At 40.7% G+C, this 23,009-nt stretch overlaps 1 protein-coding gene across 1 annotated transcript in view; it reads right to left on the reverse strand.

The window, feature by feature from the left end:
- Window positions 1-217: 217 nt before the first annotated feature.
- LOC134221502 (uncharacterized) overlaps window positions 218-23,009 on the reverse strand; it is a 166,207-nt gene continuing 143,415 nt past the window's right edge. Inside the window, exons 6-7 of the mRNA XM_062700698.1 lie at window positions 16,934-17,057; window positions 218-1,042 (exon numbers count right to left, since the gene is read on the reverse strand). Of these exons, the coding sequence (XP_062556682.1) occupies window positions 519-1,042; window positions 16,934-17,057 (648 nt within the window). The 3' untranslated portion in view covers window positions 218-518. The remainder of the gene's footprint in view (window positions 1,043-16,933; window positions 17,058-23,009) is intronic.

Raw genomic sequence — 23,009 nt, forward strand, 5'->3', positions numbered from 1 at the left:
TTTTTAGGATTTGAGATCCTTAACGTCATTATTTTGATATGGAAATTTACATGTGAACACATCACCAAATCTTTGAAGCAGGTGAAATGACATTCAAATATTCTATCCAGCCATCCCAACTTTTCACTGCATAATGAGCCCGAAAAAAGTTTACACCTTCCGAAAATCGACAAACAACTCCCACCACCTGACCACCATGAAGAAAAGAACCACCTAATTTGAAATTTTCCTCATTTTCAGCTCGTATATTTCTCTGCATTATTCTCCTCACTCTTACCGACTACCGCGAAATCATTATAACGGCATAAAGACGAATTATTATTTACAACTGGAAACAACAGCCCCGTTCGTTAGTGGCTGCTGCTGCACGAAAATCGGTAATCCCAAACGAAACAAAACAATCAAGAAACGGTAAAACTTTTGTGCAAAACTTAACAATTCCGAATGGGTAACGACAACAACGAATTAAATGAAAGAAAACTGCGATAAAGGAGAAAATCGACCGCTGACGGGCCGGCTTAGACGTGGATCAGAAACTTTTTATGAGCCAGCTCATCCTCCGGCTTGCGCTTCGGGACGAATGGATTGTGCTCCGGATCGGTATTCAGGCTGTACAGGGCGGGGGCTTCCTCACACTTGACGTTGTACCACCAGTCGCAGGCGAACTCCTTCTGATTGAAAATGGTTCCATTGGTGCACAGGAACGAGGCTCCCTGGTCTCCTTCGCGACCATCGTGACAGGTGTGATAGGCCTGGCAGCCGGTTTCGACGTTGGCATACATTCCGGGGACGGCGGGGACGTGCGAACAGCTGAAGCTGGTGTGAGGAACTTCGTGATAGATCGGATAGTCCACTCCGGGTTCGCCGGGGATCTTGCTGAAGTCCTGTTTGGGCTCCTTGGCACTCTTATAGGGCGCGTGGAGTTCGTCCGGTCGGTAAAGGGAACCGTAGTAGTCGACCTTGATGGACTGGACCACGCAGAGCATGCCCATGATGGCAACGAACGAGATTTTTAACATTTTGGCAACGGCTTTGCGGCAACCTGCGAATGAAAAAAAGGAAAAGAATGAAAGGAAGCACGTGTCAACTGTCAAGGTGAAGTTGATACTTTCGGATCGATCATGTGTCGCATTGTCTGGGTGGACAGACTCTGATAGTAAAATTAAACAGGTTTTCAGAACTTTTCAAGGACCACGCAAACAGAGGGCCTTTCATTTCGTGCATGCGTAGCACTTTTTGCAACTGTTTAGCCAGTGCCGGTGGTTCCGAGTATTATGCAATCATTGCGCTGGTTTGATCTACTTTTAGTGCGACTGTGCAAAAGGTATGCCACTGTATGAGAGATCAATCACCGGTAGGCTAACGAACCGGTTCTATAAACGGTGTATGTCGTATAATTAGTGTTTGTACCAGAAGCAGATCAAATGCGAATGGGTGCTATACTTAGTATATCACCTGAAAATTTGAGGGTGTTTTAATTTTTTGGAATCAGTATGTGCTGAGGTCATTTTTTGTTAATTTATATATGATTCATGTAATATTAATCATTCAAATAGACTTTTGACAATCTTACCACCAAATCGAAAACTTAATAAGAGTTCATGGTGGAAATAAGATTTTAAAGCAATATCATGTCGACTTCACTCAAGAAATGCCATATGTATTAGGGAGATAAAACGTTCCAGGAATTCTATAGAAGACAATTAGATCATATTAAATTTATACATTTTTGAGAACCCCAGAAGACCGATAGGTCGAAAGTTGTTTTGTCGAATATGTCATTAGGCCCAACAAACCGTTATACCAGAAAATGTCATTTGCCGAAAATACCGTTTGGAAGATAGGGTCATTTGATTTTCAAACACAAATGACATTTTCTGCCAAATGACCCTTTTTGCCAAACGAACATTTCGGTCAATCGGCATCTCGGTCAAATGATCTGTTCGACCAAACAACTTTTTCGGTCAAATTGCCTTTTTTGCTGAACAACCATTTCTGCCGAATGGCATTTTTGGCCATAAACACATTCCCTTCATGTCAAATAACATGTACGGCCTAAACGTTTCGGCTAGATGTCTTACGAATTAAGGAATTATTCGGTCAAGAAAAATTCAGCCAAATGACATCCGGTCGAATGACTCGAACAAGCAAACCTTCTCCCTTATAATGAACAATATTTCATATTTTTATACAAAATTCCATATGATTTATGATCACGGAAGACCACAGCTCGCATGATGACTTCTACTTACTGTGTTAACGAAGCGGAGCTTGGTTCTATGTCAAAATCAAAGAGGTGAGTAGACGGTAGTGATAAGGGGCCATCCACAAAGTACGTCACGCTCCTAGGGGGGAGGGGGGTTTCGAGTAGCGTGACGACTCATACAAAAATTTTAGAGGTTTAATACAAAAAGTGTGACGAAGGGGGGAGGGGGGGTCGAAAATCGCCAATTTTTGCGTGACGTACTTTATGGATCTTCCCTAAGTAAGAAATGTTTGTAGAAATGAGTAGTAAGAAGTTATTGGTAAGAAGTGTTATGTGATAGGTGAGAAATTATCATCTCTGAATGAAGAGTAAGCAAAAATGTAGGAAGAAGGAAGAAAGTAGAACAAAAAGGAAAAAAAATGGAAAATTGAAAAAAAAGTCAAAAGAAGAAAGGAAGAAGAATAAGGAAGAAAGAAGTGGGAAAAAGGAAAATAGAAGAAGGAAGAAGACAGAAGGAAAATAGAAGAAGGAAGAAGAAATAAGAAAGAAGGAAAAATAAAAAGGATTAAGTGCGAAGAAAGAAAAATGGAGATGAAAGAAGGAGAAAAAGGGAAGAAGTAAGAAAGAAAGATATATTTTGTATTTATTTATTTTCACCGTCTTCAGCTTAAGCTGCACAGACTGATATTCTTATAACTATTGTAATTGTCTCTACTGATATTGAAATCAAACGTTTGGACATCGTTGAGCATAAAAAAACATTTTTCCAACTCGTGATTTTGTCCAAACACAGTGCGATGCCGATTTGTATAAAATAGGGGACGTTGCACGGTGGAGTAGCTAGAACAAATGGCTGGCCAAAAACCCTTTCTCGTTTCTCGAACTTTTGCATGGTATTACATTTTTAGATGTATTCTTCAATATTATCTCCATTATGTGTCATTGAAATTTTTACGTTTGTTCCTTATTAGTATTAATGACAACCTATCAAAAGTCATGTTAATTTGATGGTTTTTTTCGTGCCCGTAAGACAAAGATCAGTTACCACTGCTGACTAATCTAAACAACACATATAATGTTAGGTCTATAATACACAAAACATCACTTATAGACTGCTCTAGGACCTCCATGAGTTGAAATGAATTATATTTAACATTATGATATTTTTTCATAAACATAAATAACATGGAGTTTTTGACATTTTTGACATTTTTTTGACATTTGACAACTTCATTATTAAAAAAGTAGGGGGTCCCGTAGCGTAGTTGGCTACACGTTCGCCTCATAAGCGAATGGTCATGGGTTCGATTCTCAGCCCCCCCTCCACCAAACCCTTGTCAGTCGCCAGAAGCGCAGTCCATACGGTGGCGTTTTGGGGAATTGCGCCTCACCGACACGGCTGCCTAATGACGACTGACAAATCTGTTCTTCTCGGAGGCATTCCTCCAACGTACTTCGAATAATGGCAACCGAACAAAGCAACGATCACTGGATTCACCACATGGACAAATTAACACAATGGACTCACGATGATATGGGCTGGCAACGACAACAATAACGAATTATGGACATCTAAAAATAGATTCTGTGTGGACTCTGTACAGCAGAGTACCACAGTAGATTACGGCACAGTAGCGGTTAAAAACACAGAGTGCCTTCCAAATAAATATACGGATAAAACTTAAAAAAGTAGAAGTACTCCCTAGTATTCCGCTTACGAGATTCTACACACATGAAAATATAGGCTTTCGCTTTTCTATTGCGGGTTAAAGATCATCCGCACTCGTTCGCAAACGAATTTGCGAGTAACTTCAAAATAGGTTGTTTTCATAATTTCCGCCATTGTTTTCAACAGTATATGGGCAAAAAATTTCGGCATATAACTTTTCCTGGTTTTCGAGGCATTTGACACATTGATTGAATACAATGGTAACATACTCTGTTTTTTGTTATTCATTCGTTCATTTGGTAGGCTCAAATGCTGTAGGGCGTTACGGAGCCAATTAAAAAAAACTTTTGAATACAATTTTGTAACCTAACGCTCAGATAATAATGTTAGTTTGGGGCATCTGCTGCTCATTTAAATCTCTACAAAGCATGGCGCATGCTCCATTATCTTTCATCTCCTTCCCACTATCCAATATTATAAAAAATCAAAATATGAATTGTATTGAATTTGGCGATTGCATTGACAACAAATATGTAATTTTAGTTGACAAGTTGAAGCAAAGAAATAATATGGGGTAGGAACAAAACAGGAAATAGATAGAAACATTTCCTCTCTAAAAATAATCGATCCTATGGTTTTGTAAGATGAAGATGATTTAAGCAAAAAGTTTATGAATGTCCCATAAGGGTGCAAACACAATAGCCAGACTTTTGTTTAATCATTTTCAATGTTTCCGATGCAGGTATCAGGTATCAGGTATCAGAACGTCGGCTCAGGAGGCACGTTCCCCTCAATTTGGGAGATTTGTGCCATCGCCTTCACTGGCCTTTCTCATCATTTACCTGACGGAAAAGGAAGTGAAAAGGGGAAAGGAAGAGAAAGTGAAGTTGGAAAGGAGAATGGAACCATTTATAGGAAAGCCAATTATGTAGACGCATTCAGCAAGGGACTAAAGAGAGGTGTCACAAAAACACAGAGGACGTAACAATGGACGAACGTCAAAGACGAAACACAGAGTGCACTATGAAAAACGCATAATGCGAATCCATATAGGTGACAATCACAAAGTACACTGTAAAAATTGCATAATGCGAATCCATATAGGTGGCAATTTATTGAAAACTAAGTAAAACGCATATTCATAACCCCATTCTTATTGAACCTCACGTTAAGATTGAACAAGAGTAGCCGAACCCGAACGTCAAGCACGAAACACAGAGTACACTGTGAAAAACGCATAATGCGAATCCATATAGGTAACATACACAAAGTACATTGTAAAAAAATGCATAATGCGAATCCATATAGGCAGGGCCGGATTTAGCCGGAAGGGGGCCCCGGGGCCGACGGTATGTGGGGGGCTTAAAATGTACAAAAAAAGTTGGTTTTGGTACACAATATTTGTGGGGGCCCGGGGCCACGGCCCGTCCCGGCCCCCGCTAAATCCGGCTCTGCATATAGGTGACAATTTGTTGAAAACTAAGTAAAACACATATTCATAACCCCACTCTTATTTAACCTCACGTTGAGATTGAACAAGAGTAACCGAAGCCGAACGTCAAGGACGAGACACAGAGTGCACTGTGAAAAACGCATAATGCGAATCCATATAGGTGACAATTTGTTGAAAACTAAGTAAAATACATATCCATAACCCCACTCGTATTTAACCTCACGTTGAGATTGAACAAGAGTAGCCAAAGACGAAAGTCAAGGACGAGACACACAGTACACTGTGAAAAACGCATAATGCGAATCCATAAAGGTAACATACACAAAGTACATTGTAAAAAAAACGCATAATGCGAATCCATATAGGTGACAATTTGTTGAAAAAAACTAAGTAAAAAAAACATTTTCATAACCCCACCCTTATTCAACCTCAAGGTGAGATTAAACAAGAGTAGCTGAAGCCAAACATCAAAGACGAAACACAGATTACACTTTGAAAAACGTATAATACGAATCCATATAGGTGACAAACACAAAGTACATTGTAAAAAACGCATAATGCGAATCCATATAGGTAACATACATAATGCACATTGTAAAAAACGCATAATGCGAATCCATATAGGTGACAATTTGTTGAAAACTAATTAAAACACATATTCATAACCCTACTCTTATTTAACCTCACGATGAGGTTGAATAAGAGTAGCCGATTATCTCGGAGAAGTAAAGAGGCAACTACGCCATATCTCCGGTTAGCGCAGCGAGGGCTAAAATACTGTGAAGGGGGGCCTGGTGCTTCACAGGCTCCGTTTGTGGTTAGGTTCTTATTAGACCCCCCTAACCATTCATTCGTAGGCACACGGTAAGCATAAAGCCGCATCACACCGAGAATTAGGGGTCACCTGTATGATGGACTTTTACCACTGGAACAGGCAATCCGTAATGTTATTCTTAGCCAGATAACCAGCTGCCGACACCACACGGCTATCTAGGCTGTTCGTGGAGAGAAGTTGACATTGACTTTACGTCAACTCTCAATGTGGCCGAACAGCCGAGTAGGCTTTCACTTTTCTATTGCGGGTTAAAGATCATCCGCACTCGTTCGCAAACGAATTTGCGAGTAACTTCAAAATAGGTTGTTTTCATAATTTCCGCCATTGTTTTCAACAGTATATAGGCAAAAAATTTCGGCATATAACTTTTCCTGGTTTTCGAGGCATTTGACACATTGATTGAATACAATGGTAACATACTCTGTTTTTTGTTATTCATTCGTTCATTTGGTAGGCTCAAATGCTGTAGGGCGTTACGGAGCCAATTAAAAAAAACTTTTGAATACAATTTTGTAACCTAACGCTCAGATAATAATGTTAGTTTGGGGCATCTGCTGCTCATTTAAATCTCTACAAAGCATGGCGCATGCTCCATTATCTTTCATCTCCTTCCCACTATTCAATATTATAAAAAATCAAAATATGAATTGTATTGAATTTGGCGATTGCATTGACAACAGATACATATGTAATTCTAGTTGACAAGTTGAAGCAAAGAAATTATATGGGGTAGGACCAAAACAGGAAATAGAAAGAAACATTTCCTCTCTAAAAATAATCGATCCTATGGTTTTGTAAGATGAAGATGATTTAAGCAAAAAGTTTATGACTGTCCCATAAGGGTGCAAACACAATAGCCAGACTTTTGTTTGATCAATTTCAAAGTTTCCGATGCAACTGTTGTTATGCGTGAGTAATCAGTGTTGATTGTACGTTCTGGGTAGCTTTCGCTGCTAAAAATATAATAAACTTATGAAATAGGAGTTGAAAATCTAATGTTTTGTTTTGAATCGATTAATGTTTAACTTTCTGTAATAGACCCTTATCAAATGCTACGCGAGATTTTTCTTTTTTCACGTTTCCCACGCGAATTAACTATTAAGGACTAAAGTGAGTGAACAAATGAACTGTCATGGAGCTGTCGCTTCTGTATCAGTTTAGAATTTAATTTTTGATTATATCAAGAAAGGTAATTCACTGTAATCACTGTAGGTGAATTTTCACCTGTATAAATGTTCGAAAATCGATTGTTACTATGTTTTGGCATCATAAATGCAAAACCTACCAGAAAACGCCGAAATATAATTTTGGCCAGGATTTTGGTCTAGTTACCCCTTAGTGCGTTGGCGGGAACGACGTACTGGAACAAAGAAGTTCGTCTGACGTAGAAGAGATGGGCAGTCTATCCGGTTGTCAATTATATCGAAGGCGGAGTAAATGGAGTGAATCATCCCATGGTAATCTACGTAACGCGAAACGTACAAATGAACGTTAGACTCTTTCGATTCGAAATGCATGGCTTTCCTGGCAAGGGACTCATACTTTGACGACGTATTCAAGAAGACTGTGTATAAGCGAACAATACAGTATTTTCAAAGCGTAAACATTGCAGAGCTCCAATGCATCCGTCGTAACCCAGTACTGCGAAAGTTTTCGTTGTAATCCTGGTTACATAGTCATTGAAGCGCAATTTACTGTCTATTGTCAACCCTAGATCGTTGATAGTATTTACGCGTTCCAGAGAAACACCGTTTGCCACGTAGGAAAAGTTCAACGGTGTCCGGCTCTTGCTGAAACTGATCACTTTGCATTTCAGAGCGTTAACCTCCATACCGTTTGATGTACACCAACTTGAGACGACATCAATATCTTGCTGTAACGCCGCGCAGTCGACCAGTGAATTTATGATGCGGCATATTTTCATATCATCAGCGTACATAATCCGATGTGAACTAAGTCGGAGGCACAAAAAGTATAAATACTAGCATGTCTGTCTCGTAGGCAGGAACGCAACCACTCTCAAGCTTTGGCAATGTTAGTTCATGGGGAACTTTGTCGAAAGCTTTCAAAAAATCCACGTATATGCTGTCCACTTGATATCGTTTTTCCAAACTGGAGTTGAGCATGCTTACGTACGACATTAGATTCGTGGTGGTAGAACGGTCCTCACAAAACCGTGCTGATAATCCGAGATTATACGTCTAGCCGCAAAGTACATTTTATCATGAATCAAAAGTTCCAGAGTTTTGGCCAGGTAGCCAAGGATAGAAATGGGGCGATAATTTTCAACCTTCCGCGTGTTGCCCGGTTTATGTATAGGCGTCACCGCAGACAATTTCCATGCATCCGGAAAACACCTTCCGATAAAGATAGGTGCCAATCCAACAAACAGGTTCACCAAGTACCTCTGAGCATCGGCGACCAAATGCGGGAGGTAATTTATCTGATCCAGGGTCTTTGGATGAGTTTAGTGCACGGGTGATGTCTGCTACAGTGAAAGTTGGACGTAGAAAACGGATTTTATCACGTTTTTAACCGATTTTGATACAAAAAAAAAGTTTAAAAATTTCAGTCTTTCTTTTTATTTTCGTGAATAATATCGCAGACAATAATGTTTTTTTTTACCTTGCTCTGAAAACTTACATGATAATATGTACATTATGTGGATTTTGATTTGAAAAATGTATTGGTAACCACTTTCTTTCGATGGGACTCGAACCCACGACCCTCAGTACGCTAGGCTGGTGCTTTTAACCAACCAAGCTACGAAGGACCTCCGTCGGCCTTCGCAACTTAGCGGCTACTGAATGAGCCCGAGATTCCCAAATAGAACACATAGTCGAAGCACTCATAATCCATTTTCTCAAGGCAACACTTCTTCACATTTAGAGTGAGCTTGAGTATTTAGATTGTCTAGAGACTACACACATTCCTCATCAGCAATTGTACTGATCAAGTAGAGGTTGTGTGTGCTATTTACCAGTCGGTCGTCAAGCTCCTAGCCGACCGCATTACGTAGGCCACATAATATACACATTCACATATGAGTTTTCAGAACAAAGAGAATTAATGTTCAAGTCGGGTAGTCCAATACCCGGAAATAAGGCAATTGACTTTGAGTGGTTAAGGCTTCATGACATGTCATTCAGAATGGATGCCTTGCGGCTCACCAACACAGACAAAAAATCATACACCCCACCCTCTCCGATATGCACAAATAAATTTAATTCATATATTGACTACATACCCGACCATCTTCTCACTAGAAAAGAAAATCTGTACTTAGTTCGAAGATCAATCTACGCGACGGAATGATGATATTATCACATAGCGCTAATGTAGGGAAGATATGTAAGCAAGTGAACAAAGTGAAAAAATTTCCCCCAGTAACGCCCACATACAAACATACATACACACATACAGACATCACCTCAATTCGTCGAGCTGAGTCGATTGGTATCTAATACTATGGGTCTCCGAGCCTTCTATCAAAAGTTCGGTTTTGGAGTGATCCTATAGCCTTTACGTATACTTAGTATACGCGAAAGGCAGAAATCGATTTTTCTCGAACAAATGTCTGCCATTACAATAGAATTAATTGGAATTCTATTGTCAACATTTTTCTGTCGATGATTTTTTTTGTCTTTGTCTTATTGTTCCGTGTAACACGAAGCTATGGTCATCCGGAAGATGCTCCCTAACGAACCACAACTCGAGCACGACGCTACGCCATACCGTTAATGACGTCAAATACCTGGATGAGCAGCTGTAATACCTCAAACCTAAATCCCATCCTCGTTCGTCCTGAATTACACAATCTAACCTTGAGTCGCCACGAGCCCCTTTCCTCTAACTAACTAAATATCATACAGTCTCGGCTCCGTTAAGTGTTATACACGCCTGAGCCTGTCAAAAAAACGTAATACATAAAAAAAATCTGCCAATAGATTTTATTGTACGTCTATTAGAAGAATATTGTTATATGGCAATTCAATTGGTATGATAGAAGAAGAGTAGAATTTTATGTTCACCAATAAAATGTATTGCAATTTTATGATATGTTAATGTAATTCTATTGTTTTTTTTTAACTGGGTGGCCTGAGACTTGTACAATTTAGCGCCAAAATTAAAAGAAATTACATGCATTTAGGCGAAACCAATAATTACGAACAATATAAGAGATAATACGACTCGATATAATCGGCAAAGACCTAGGCGACGAATGAAGGATCACGATTGGAAGCTTGGAACATGGAGCTGCAAGCTAGGTTTCGCAGGTTGCGACAGGATAATCTACGATGAATTACATCCCCGCAACTTCGATGTTCGATGTCGTGGCGCTGGACAGGACAGAAAGTGTGGAAAAGCGGGCATCGGGTGGCTACCTTCTACCAAAGCTGTGGCACCACCAACGAGCTGGGAACCGGCTTCATGGTGCTGGGAAAGATGCGCCAACGCGTGATTGGGTGGCAGCCAATCAACGCAAGGATGTGCAAGCTTAGGATTAAAAGCCGTTTCTTCAACTATAGCATCATCATCGTGCACTGCCCACACGAAGGTAGACTCGACGACGAGAAAGAAGCATTCTACGCACAGCTGGAGCAGACATACGATGGATACCCACTGCGGGACGTCAAAATCGTCATCGGTGACATGAACGCACAGGTAGGAAGGGAGGAAATGTATAGACCGGTCATCGGACCGGATAGTCTGCACACCGTATCGAATGACAACGGCCAACGATGCATAAACTTCGCAGCCACCCGCGGAATGGTAGTTCGAAGCACCTTCTTTCCCCGCAAAAATATCCACAAGGCCACATGGAGATCACCTAACCAAGAAACTGAAAACCAAATCGACCACGTTCTAATCGACGGTAAATTCTTCTCCGACATCACGAACGTCCGCACTTACCGCAGTGCGAATATTGAATCCGACCACTACCTCGTTGCAGTATGGCTGCGCTCAAAACTCTCGACGGTGTACAACACGCGTCGAAGTCGGACGCCGCGGCTTAACATTGGGCGGCTACAAGACGGTAGACTAGCCCAAGAATACGCGCAGCAGCTAGAAGTGGCACTCCCAACGGAAGAGCAATGGCTGGAGAGATATTCGATCCGCCATTGGTAGCACCGCAACCGCTGCACTTGGCACGGTGCCCCCGGATCAGAGAAACGACTGGTATGACGGCGAATGTGAGTAGTTAGTAGAAGAGAAGAATGCAGCATGGTCTAGATTGCTGCAACACCGCACGAAGGTGAACGAGGCACGATATAAACAGGCGCGGAACAGACAAAACTCGATTTTCCGGAGGAAAAAGCGTCAGCAGGATGATCGAGACCGTGAAGAGACGGAGCAACTGTACCGCGCTAATAACACACGAAAGTTCTATGAGAAGTTGAACCGTTCACGTAAGAGCTACGTCTTCTTCTTCTTCTTATTGGCATTACATCCCCACACTGGGACAGAGCCGCCTCGCAGCTTAGTGTTCATTAGCACTTCCACAGTTATTAACTGCGAGGTTTCTAAGCCAGGTTACCATTTTTGCATTCGTATATCATGAGGCTAACACGATGATACTTTTATGCCCAGGGAAGTCGAGACAATTTCCAATACGAAAATTGCCTAGACCGGCACCGGGAATCGAACCCAGCCACCCTCAGCATGGTATTGCTTTGTAGCCGCGCGTCTTACCGCACGGCTAAGGAGAGTCCAGGGCCACGTGCCACAGCCTGATATGTGTAAGGACATAAACGGGAACCTTCTTACGAACGAGCGTGAGGTGATCCAATGGTGGCGGCAGCACTACGAAGAGCACCTGAATGGCGATGTGGCAGACGAAGATGGCGGTATGGTGATGGACCTGGGGAACGCGCGCAGGACATCATTCTACCGGCTCCGGTTGACCAACTACCAGGAGAGCTATTTAAGCACGGTGGTGAGGCACTGGCTAGAGCGCTGCGCTGGGTCATTACCAAGATTTGGGAGGAGGAAGTTTTGCCGCAGGAGTGAATGGAAGGTGTCGTGTGTCCCATCTACAAAAAGGGCGATAAGCTGGATTGTAGCAACTACCGCGCAATCACATTGCTGAACGCCGCCTACAAGGTACTCTTCCAAATTTTAGGCCGTCGACTAGCACTAAATGCAAGGCAGTTCGTGGGGCAGTACCAGGCGGGTTTTATGGGCGAACGCTCCACCACGGACCAGGTGTTCGCCATTCGCCAAGTACTGCAGAAATGCCGCGAATACAACGTGCCCACATATCATCTATTCATCGACTTCAAAGCCGCATATGATACAATCGATCGGAACCAGCTATGGCAGCTAATGCACGAAAACGGATTTCCGGATAAACTGACACGGTTGATCAAAGCGACGATGGATCGGGTGATGTGCGTAGTTCGAGTTTCAGGGGCATTCTCGAGTCCCTTCGAAACGCGCAGAGGGTTACGGCAAGGTGATGGTCTTTCGTGTCTGCTATTCAACATCGCTTTGGAAGGGGTAATACGAAGAGCAGGGATTAACACGAGTGGTACAATTTTCAATAAGTCCGTCCGCTATTCGGCTTCGCCGACGACATAGATATTATGGCACGTAACTTTGAGAAGATGGAGAAAGCCTACATCAGACTGAAGAGGGAAGCCAAGCGGATCGGACTAGTCATCAACATCATCAACACTTCGAAGACGAAGTACATGATAGGAAGAGGTAGAAGAATTTGTGTACTTGGGCTCACTGGTGACTGACGAAAATGATACCAGCAGAGAAATTCGGAGACGCATAGTGGCTGGAAATCGTACATACTTTAGACTCCGCAAGACGCTCCGATCGAATAGAGTTCGCCGTCGTACCAAACTGACTATCTACAAAACGCTCATTAGACCGGTAGTCCTCTACGGACACGAGACCTGGACGATGCCCGTGGAGGACCAACGCGCACTCGGAGTTTTCGAAAGGAAAGTGCTGCGGACCATCTATGGTGGGGTACAGATGGCGGTCGGTACGTGGAGGAGGCGAATGAACCACGAGCATCAGCTGTTGGGAGAACCATCCATCGTTCACACCGCGAAAATCGGACGACTGCGGTGGGCCGGGCACGTAGCCAGAATGTCGGACAATAACCCGGTGAAAATGGTTCTTGACAACGATCCGACGGGCACAAGAAGGCGAGGTGCGCAGCGGGCAAGGTGGATCGATCAGGTGAAAGAAGACTTGCGGACCCTCCGTAGACTGCATGGTTGGCGACGTGTAGCCATGGACTGAGCCGAATGGAGAAGACTCTTATATACCGCACAGGCCACTTCGGCCTTAGTCTGAATAAATAATAATAATAATAAATAAATAATGCATTTAGGCGATAAACCGTTCAAATTTCCTTTTTTTTTTGCTCTTCCTTTATGTGAATTAGTTTTCGTGTAAGTTCCAACAGCTTTTTTTGTCTGTGTCGGCTACATTACAGACTACTACTTAGGCTAGGTCATATCATATGTACTGTATTGTTGAACCAGTGGCGTAGCCAGAAAATTGGTCAGGGGGTTTTCTGAACATTTTTTTTTCCCAAAAAAAAATTTATTCTAAAAATTTTGTCTTTTTATTCTACGTTCTATCTGTTTAACGTAAAAACCTGATATAATAATTTTATTCCCTTCATTACGAGCGGTTATCTTTCCCGAAGTAGATGCCTATACTATAGGCATCTACTTCGGGAAAGATAACCGCTCGTAATGAAGTGAATAAAATTATTTTACAAATTAATACTCTTAGACGGTAACGGTAATCAAAAATAAATTTTCTAATCGACCTACGTGATTTTGTAAGCAAAGATACTATCGTAACCTAACTCGAGCAGCACAAGTCAGACAAAACTGGTTGAGGCAACTTGGTTGTGACTAAATCTGGTCATATATGAGTTGCTGTAACCTATGTGGAAAATGTGTGCTGCTAGGGAAGAGCTCGCTCACGCAAGCTAACACAATAAGCAAGTAGCAGAAGCAGAGACGGGAAATGTAGCTGGGAGATTTTTATTGTATTACTTACTTATAATTTCTCTACAAACAAAAACCATTCCATATGTTTAAAATTTCTAATGGAATACATGTTTCGTCAGTACTGCAATAAGGCAAAGACAAAGGTGCTGTTTGAACGAGATGGCGCCACAACATTTAAAGTAAAATGAATTTCCTTGTATGGACAAATCATCCGTTCTCATCAACTACGCATCGCATCAATATGAAAGCTAGGTCAAAAAGCAACAAATATTTTTTAGATTTTTTGTACCCACAACTTGTTTTACAGTTCTAAACAATAAAAGAGATTTCATTGTACCTCCATACTAAATTCTAGCTGTATACTTTCAATTTCTTCAAGACTGTTCTCCACCTCGTGTGTGTGGAAGGAACATTGAAAGCTTACGATATCGAACAGCAGATGTCGGTAGTGTATATGCAATATTACATTGATACAAACACGCAGCAACACCACCTGTCGCCTGATAATGGAAATATTGCATTTATACCATCAGGTGTAGTCGCTGTTGTTAAAATGTTTTGAAAGGGCCTCAAGCGGAATTTTTGCTAGAATGCAACTGACGACCTCCTATAGGAGAACAGCTACTACACCTGATGGTATAATTGTAATATTTACATTATCAGGCGACAGGTGGTGTTGCTGCGTGTCTGTATCAATGTAATATTGCATATACACTAGTGACATCTGCTGTTCGATATCGTAAGCTTACAATGTTCCTTCCACACACACGAGGTGGAGAACAGTCTTAAAGAAATTGAAAGTATACAGCTAAAATTTTGTATGGAGGTACAATGAAATCTCTTTTATTGTTTAGAACTGTAAAACAAGTCGCGGGTACAAAAAATCTAAAAATTATTTGTTGCTTTTTGACCTAGCTTTCATATTGATGCGATGCGTAGTTGATGAGAACGGATGATTTGTCCATACGAGGAAATTCATTTTACTTTAAATGTTGTGGCGCCATCTCGTTCAAACAGCACCTTTGTCTTTGCCTTATTGGCTGAAATCGGTATTTGAAGGTAGTAGTTAATACCTGTTTAAGTGCTCATAGAAATACAACTCTACACTGGCGGCGCCAGTCATTGATATTTCATGGGGCACCATTTTGTACAGGCACGTTGTCTTTGAGAACCATAGCGTGCTTGCGATGACTGGTGCTCCACCTCTCGTTAAGATTGTGGAACTCTAGCTTGCGAGTCGGTGATCCATCTATTCAATGAAATATCCCAATATGTGGCCTGGTCTAGCCACTTTATGCCCTTCTGACATTTTTGACCGTCTTTTTGCCTTTCTCGTATACGTAAGGCTATATCACAGACAAACAGACATAACATTCGTCAAATTTCCATCGTTCACTAATTTACTGGTCAATTAAAAAAATCATTAGTTGGCCTCGTGACGCGCGCATCGGATTTGCTGGAGTTTGACGTTTGCTCACTATCGCCTTCTGGTTCGTGCTTTGCCCAACTAACTGAAATCAACAGATCCCGTTAGTGTTTGAACGACGATGGATTTAATGAGTAAATGTTCAATGTGTTATGTCTGTTTATCTGTGGCTATAATGGCTACGAACTTTTTATAGGAGGCCCGGTGTCCCATAGTGTTATATACCGATCGACTCAGCTCGACGAATTGAAGTGATGTCTGTGTGTGCGTGTGTGTACATGTGTGTGCGCAAGCCTTTTTATAACACACGAGAAAGTCTCCATCACCGCTAGGTGGATTAATCTGGGTTTTGGAATTGGTCCCACTGTGCGCCATATGTATGGTGCTGAAGGCCATATCACATCTATCAGGATGCACTAAATACTCCATGTGACACATATAATCACTGTGAGACAACAGCTGTGGCAGCTGTCAGTCATTAATGCTAGGATTGATGTAGTCCGGTACTGTGCATTAAGGTCAAGCCTCCCGGAATCCTGAACTAAATGCACTTGCATTTTCAAGGGTACCCCATTCAAAACGGAAGCCACGCTTAAAGCTCATTATTTAACTTGTTATTTCTTTCTTTCTTCTTTGTTGGTATTACGTTTCTCATTAATACTGTCTTTCCATTAAACGTTTTTTTAAGAACTCCCACAGCTTTAAACAGTGAACTTGCATTCGTATATCATGAAACCATTGGCCTTTGTAGATCTTTCAGATATTTCTAGGAATAATATATGCAAAGTACAGTAAATAGCGTAGCAAAAGTGAAAAATGGGATGATTAACTATATAACTGGAGAACATGCAATGTATAACAAAATGTGCGGTTTGCATCATAAATAAATCAATCATGAAAACAATTACAAACAACACCTTGAAAATGCCCCATTAGCAAGCTATGACGAGCATAAAGTAAATTAATTGCGCGGCTCTTCTGCCCATTTCGAGTGTAATCACCTCCACCCATAGCATCACCATCAATCCTCGCTTCACGTATGTATGCACTATAAATTGAACTTTCCTTCCAACGTCTTGTTGGGAAATTTTGAGAATTTTGCACAGTGAAACATGGTCGCCAACGATGTCGTGTTTCGCTTCGGTCCATGACACGCTACTCCTCTCTAACCGTTAACCATATATGACGTCTATCAATTTTTCATGGCTCTTCTTGTGATTTTCAAGTCTCAAGTACTGAACCATAAATTTCCCCAGTGTAAAGGATTATTTATCATCACGCTGTCTAGGGGAGCTGACTGACACCCACTATAAAGTCAAGCTCCGACATCATCAAACTCGATGCTTTTCCACGTACATATAATGTTGGAGATGAAAACTGTGGCACTCCTCGTTGAACAAAAAAAAAACTCACCGAAATGAAAAAAAAAATAAACTACACCAAAACAGCAAAACTGAACCGAAACGTACCAACCAACCGTCTACGATCGGCACTAATTTGAAACTGATTCACGACACGTTTGGTGGATTGGGTTTGCACGATCGAGACCCCTTCCCCAAATGCATGCGGTTCGTGAAGGCTGCCCCATTCGAGTGTGGACGATTCGACCAACAGACGGAATGAACCGGCTGACACATCGCATATGAGGGCTCCTTTTCTTTTGCGGTAGGTCAGACCACTCAGACTATCAATTTGCCATTTGGTTTTGGTTCATTTTTTAACGATTTTCATGCGAATAGGTGCACCAGCAGCACCCATCGTAGGACACGATTGAGGTTGTGAATCGAGCAGGGGTTTCCAACTTGTTCAATATTGGCGGTCATCCTGTATACTGTAAACCAGGTAGGGTAAAATATCCGATAGTCGTGGGTGTTCACATAATTGCGGTAGTGTTGTTTTTACGAAATCTACGAGTTAAACGCAGCAACCCATATGTAATCAATCCATCAATTTGTTGACATGTCAAACATGTTTGGATTTCGCTCAAAATCGGTATCACTAAAATATCTTATCTTTTTCTCGGCTTTGAAGTTGCGGTAGTGTTCCCATTGTTGCGAGTCCTATATGAAAGCAATGGGAGTCGCAACTATAGGAACACGAATTGAAAAATAACGCAACTATTGAAACACTGCACCAATAATTGGAGGTACTATTTTAGGTGGTAAAAATGGATGCTGCTGCAATTACAACACTTTTCGGTTGCAATATATTCAATGATCTAAGTGAAATGAAGTAAAGACTTCAAGTGAAGCAACAAATAGTGGTGGAACGTTCTTAGTTTCTCCACTATTGGGTCTTTTACCCTATCATGATCAGGAATTGCAAAAAAAAATCATCGAAACTATGATCGCACGCTTACTTATTTCGTAACTTACAAAATTTTATTAAATTTTCATGTTACGAAATATGTAGTAAAATAAATAGTTATAAAGCTGTAAGCTTCTGTCCCCAATATCAGATCTGACATTATGATTCGTAAATACCATATGTGATACCCATTTGAGGATTGAATTAATTACTACTGTTACAACTTTGCGATCTGCACCAACTAGACCAATCCAATAAAAAAAAATCACGCGTGCAAATCACCTCTTAAAGGTTTCCGTCCGCTGCAACGTCACTCATTTCATTGGTTATAATTGCAAACTTCACCATCATCGCATGGTTCGGAAACAACTTTTAACCAACCACCGCGGGCAGCAACTACTACACATGTTTCCTATACAAGCAAGTGTCTGGTCTAACTAACTAACTAACTAACCAGCGATCGATGCGTGTACTGCGCTCAACGAAGTCAGCTGGTCGAGACTTGTGTGTAGACATCAACCGGGACCGGCAGACTGGAGGAAGATGCAATCGGTCTGATTGATGAAATATCCCTACTTCCAAAGCCACTGGCGAGGAAGTATAAATTTAACATTTCACAATTCGTTCTAGCAAATTGGAAAACTAGAAGCAAACCGGTAATCAATAAATCGAGGAAAAGGTGCAATATGTTTTCAATCAGCCCTTCGCTCGATTTGATTTGCCAAAGCTTCTTCGGGGCTGTTACCGTTCTGTATCAATAGTTGATCAATACATTCATTGGTAGTTTGTACGGCGTACAATGTACGCTTTACAATCTATTTTCCATGAAAGTTGTATATTTTCTTAAACTACTTTAATAATAGTATTTTTTATCTTAGGTTAAGTTAGTACAAAGTAGTGTAAATAATACCATCATAACATAACATTCTCTTCAAGTTTTCTGGATGATTATGAACTGTGATTCTAGCGTTGAAAAATTAGCAATCCACTATAAAAATCATCTAAAAAAAGAAATAAAAAGACGGTTTTCATATCAGCACAGTAGATTCATGTTGTATGTACACCCAATCGTTCCGTTTTGATTTACGGCCTGCGGTGGTGGTTGTTTTCAATTAACTATTACTGTTGAAATTGATTGATTAATGTAAATTTAAATACACTATTGCAAAGCATGGTATTTCATATAAATGTACATGCCGCATGTCACGAGCAGCAACATGATTACTTCATAAAGTATTATTCTTCTTATTGGTCCCCACTGGGACATTGCCGTCTCGCTGCTTCATTTAGCACTTCCGCAGTTATTAACTTCGAGGTTTCTAAGCCAAGCTAAAAATTTTGCATTTGCATATCATAAAGTGTTATCATCATCATTATTTATATGCGAATACATGTGATGTAGTAATTTCGCTTTATGTCCGTCAATCTCCCAATTCAAAACTCTCAGTTCAAAACCATAATGAAACCAGATTTTTATTGATGGGGATTCACTAGTTCTGTTGGTTAAAAGACTGGCCACACTGTAATTAACAAGGGTGTAGCCAGAGGGGGGGAGGGGGTGGGCGTCGCCCCACCTAAATGATGGTAAGATTGAACGGGGACTGGAATGAATTCCCTTAACATGTGCACTTTACATTCAAATCATATTCAGAAATAGGTGGTTGAAATTCAAAAGATTCCCAAAAACTTATTAGGGTATCCAGGATCCATAAGTTCAAAACAACAGAAATATTTCGGGGTCATAAATTCTCCTTAAAATCCTTCTAGAAGCTTCCCTGGAAACTTCTTAATTCCTCCGGGAAGTTATCCACAAATTCCTTTTAAAAATTGTTCGAAAATCCTTCTCATGTAATTGTAATTCCTTTTTATCTAGAAACCCCTCACTAAACTTTTTTTAGGGAATTCATGAGGAAATTCCTTGAAGATTTTTTACTTATTTCTAAATTTTACTTCTAGACCTTTCTTCGGCTATTCTTCCAGCAAAATCTCCAGCATTTCTTCTGGAATGTATTCGAGAGTTCCTTCAAGAATACATACGGAATATCCTCCCGAAATTCCACCATAAGTTTCTTCAAAAATTTATGACAGAAGTTCTCCGATTTCGCTCCATAATTTCACTTGTAAATCTATAAGAAATTCCTTCGGAAATTCTTCAAGGAACTTCTTCAGGCATTTCTCCAGGAGCTCTTCCTTTAATTCCTCCGGGATGAAACCGCCATAAACTTAATAGCGAAATCCTCTAGAATTTCATTCTAGGATTCTTTTCGCAATTCCTTCAGAATATCCTTCAAGAATTCCTCTACAAATTTCTTTGAGAATTTCTCCAGGAGTTCGTTCAAGTATTTCCCCGGAAATTCTTCCAGGTATTTTTCCGGGAATTCCTTCAGGTACTTCTCCTGGAATTCCCTCAGGAATTTTTTCGCAGAATTGTCCTAGAATTCATTCCGGACTTCACTTTCGGAATATACTCCAGAATTTCATTCGGAAATTAATTTGAGAGTTCCTCCAGGACATCTTCCATTGAGTTCTTCCAGGAATTTCTTCAGAACAAACGCCCGGGAATGCATCCATTAATTTCATCAGCAATTTATCTGGGAATACTTTCAGGATTTCATCTGGGAATTTCGGCATTAATTCTTCCTGGTATTTTATCCGGGAATTACTTCTGATATTTCTCCGGAAATTCCTTCAGGAACTTCTCCAAGAATTATTTCAGGACTTCCTTGTGGGAATTCCTCCGGAAGTGCTTGTGGGAGTACCTCCGAGAGCTCACAGGGAATTCCTGGATTCGAGGTGAGCCAGCCTTGGACTGAAAACTTCCCAAAAAAAGATAATAATAATATTTGAGGTTATGGCTTTCAGCTCAAAATGGCTTATGCTCAAAAACGGGTTTTACGTTGTTATCCGACGTTTCGGTTACATATATTGTACCTTTATCAAGGAGTTAACTAAGTCCGGTTTTATTGTTAAATTGTCTTAGCATTTCCTAATAAAACAAGACTTAGTTAACTTAGCGACTTAGAATTCCTCTGATAATTTCTACGGGAATTCCTCCGGAAATTACTCTGGGAATTCCTCTTCTGAGGTGTATCTCCCGGAGGAGTTCCCGAAGGAACTGCCGGAGGAGCTCCCGTAAGAACTCTCGAAAGAATTTCAGGAGGAACTCCTAGAAGAATTCCTAGAGGACCTCCCGGAGGAACTCCCACAGAAACTATCGGAAGAACTTCAGGAGGAATTTCCATTTAAATTTCTGAAGAAAGCCTAAATGATTTCCTGAAAAAAGCCTGAATAAGTTCCTAGCAGAGTTACTGGTGGAATTCCCGAAGGAGCTCTCGGAGGAATTCTCGTATGAACTTCCGGAGGAATTTCTGAAGAAACTCCCGGGAGAATTTTCAAAGGAACCCCCGGAGGAAATGCCAGTGAAACTATCAGAAGAATCCTCGGAAAAAATCATGGAAAATTCATCTTATAGACAAATCTCGTCTAGCTGAAACCTTTGTAGGGGTATATAGCTGGGCCATCGTCATCGTCAGAGGACATCCCGGAGAATTCCCTGAGGAGCTCCCAGAGAAATTCTCGGAGGAGCTTCTGGGTGAATTTCTATATAAATTCCTAAAGAAAACTAAATGAATTCCAGAAAGAAAGCCTGAACGAATTCCCAGAGGAAATTCTGGAGAATTTCCCGGAAGAATTTTGAGAGGAACCCCCGTAGGAACTGCCGATAGAACTACCGGAATAATTCTCGGAGGAAATCCTGGAGGAACTCTTGGAGGAACTGCCGGTGGAACTCCTGGAAGAATTCCCGGAGGAGTTTTTTAAAAAACTTCTGGAGGATCTCCCAGTGGAAATCTTGATGTTTTCACCGGAATTATTTCAGGATTACTTCGGGAATTAATCTAGGAATTCCTCCGAAAATTTCATTTTCGGTATAATTTCTGTATAAATGTTCGGTGGAATTCCAGGATAAATTCTTTGAAATTTTCACAAGAAATTATTTGAAACTTTCAGGGAAAATTTTATGGAATTTACACAAGAAATTCGAAGATTTTTTGCAAAATTCTCAGAAATGTTTACTGGCAGTTCTGCGGAATTTCCACGGAATATTCTTAGGAACTTCACGGTGCTATTTTTCAGATTTTTTTATGATAAACAGCACGAAAAATTATCGGAAGAATTCCCTGCAGAACTTATAAAGGAGCTCGTGGTAGATTTTTTGAAGTAAATAATGGTGAAATTTTGGATTAATTCCCGGCGAAAGTAACGGTGAAATTCCTGAAGACATTGCTGAAGAAGTTTCTGGAGGCATTCTTAAAGAATTCCTGATAGAACTTCGGATAGAATGACTGGAGCAATTGTCGAAGGAATTTCTGGAGGAAGCTTGCATATTGTTTTTTTCTGCCTATTTGATAATAAATATTATTTCAGAGCGGATTTGTTTAGAAATTCAAATATCATTATTGTTGTTTAATAAACGCACAACGCGAACGTTGCATTGTGGGCATGAATGCGTCACGTTTATTAGCGTTGCGTTCTAGTACAAAACGCTGACTTCAACGCCCAGCGCAACGTGTTATTGTGATCCAGCCTTTACTGTTGGTTGTGGATTTCGTTTCAAAGTTTTTGGAACTTAGAAGGAAATAGTGCCAAGCACTAATATTCATGTGTTTTCATAAAACCACTATAAAACTACGAATTAGAAGACCCAAAAAGTTGCCCCCCCTGCTCGAAATCCTGGCTACGCCCATGGCAATTAACCATCACGAAGAATTAAGAACTTTTTTAATTTAATAAATCAACGTTAACATTTTCCTGTTAACTATTATATAGTTAAGAAAATTATTTTGCGCTTTTTAGTGGAATGTCTTTCCTTGTCATAAGACGAGTTTGTGCAATCCCATTGAATTCCACCACCTAATTGTATCTTGACAGATACGTATTTCGACCTCAACAGTAAGGCCGTCTTCAGTGTCTCGTACTTGACTCGACTACAATTAAGTGGTGGAATTCAATGGGATTGTACAAACTCGTCTTATGACAAGTATTATATAGTGTTTTATTCCTAAGATGACCAAATTTTTTTTCTTTTCTGTAGCTGTTCTTTCAAACTTTTCATCGACAACTGACG

This window comes from Armigeres subalbatus, chromosome 3 (assembly GCF_024139115.2).
Source record: "Armigeres subalbatus isolate Guangzhou_Male chromosome 3, GZ_Asu_2, whole genome shotgun sequence".
NCBI lineage: Eukaryota > Metazoa > Arthropoda > Insecta > Diptera > Culicidae > Armigeres > Armigeres subalbatus.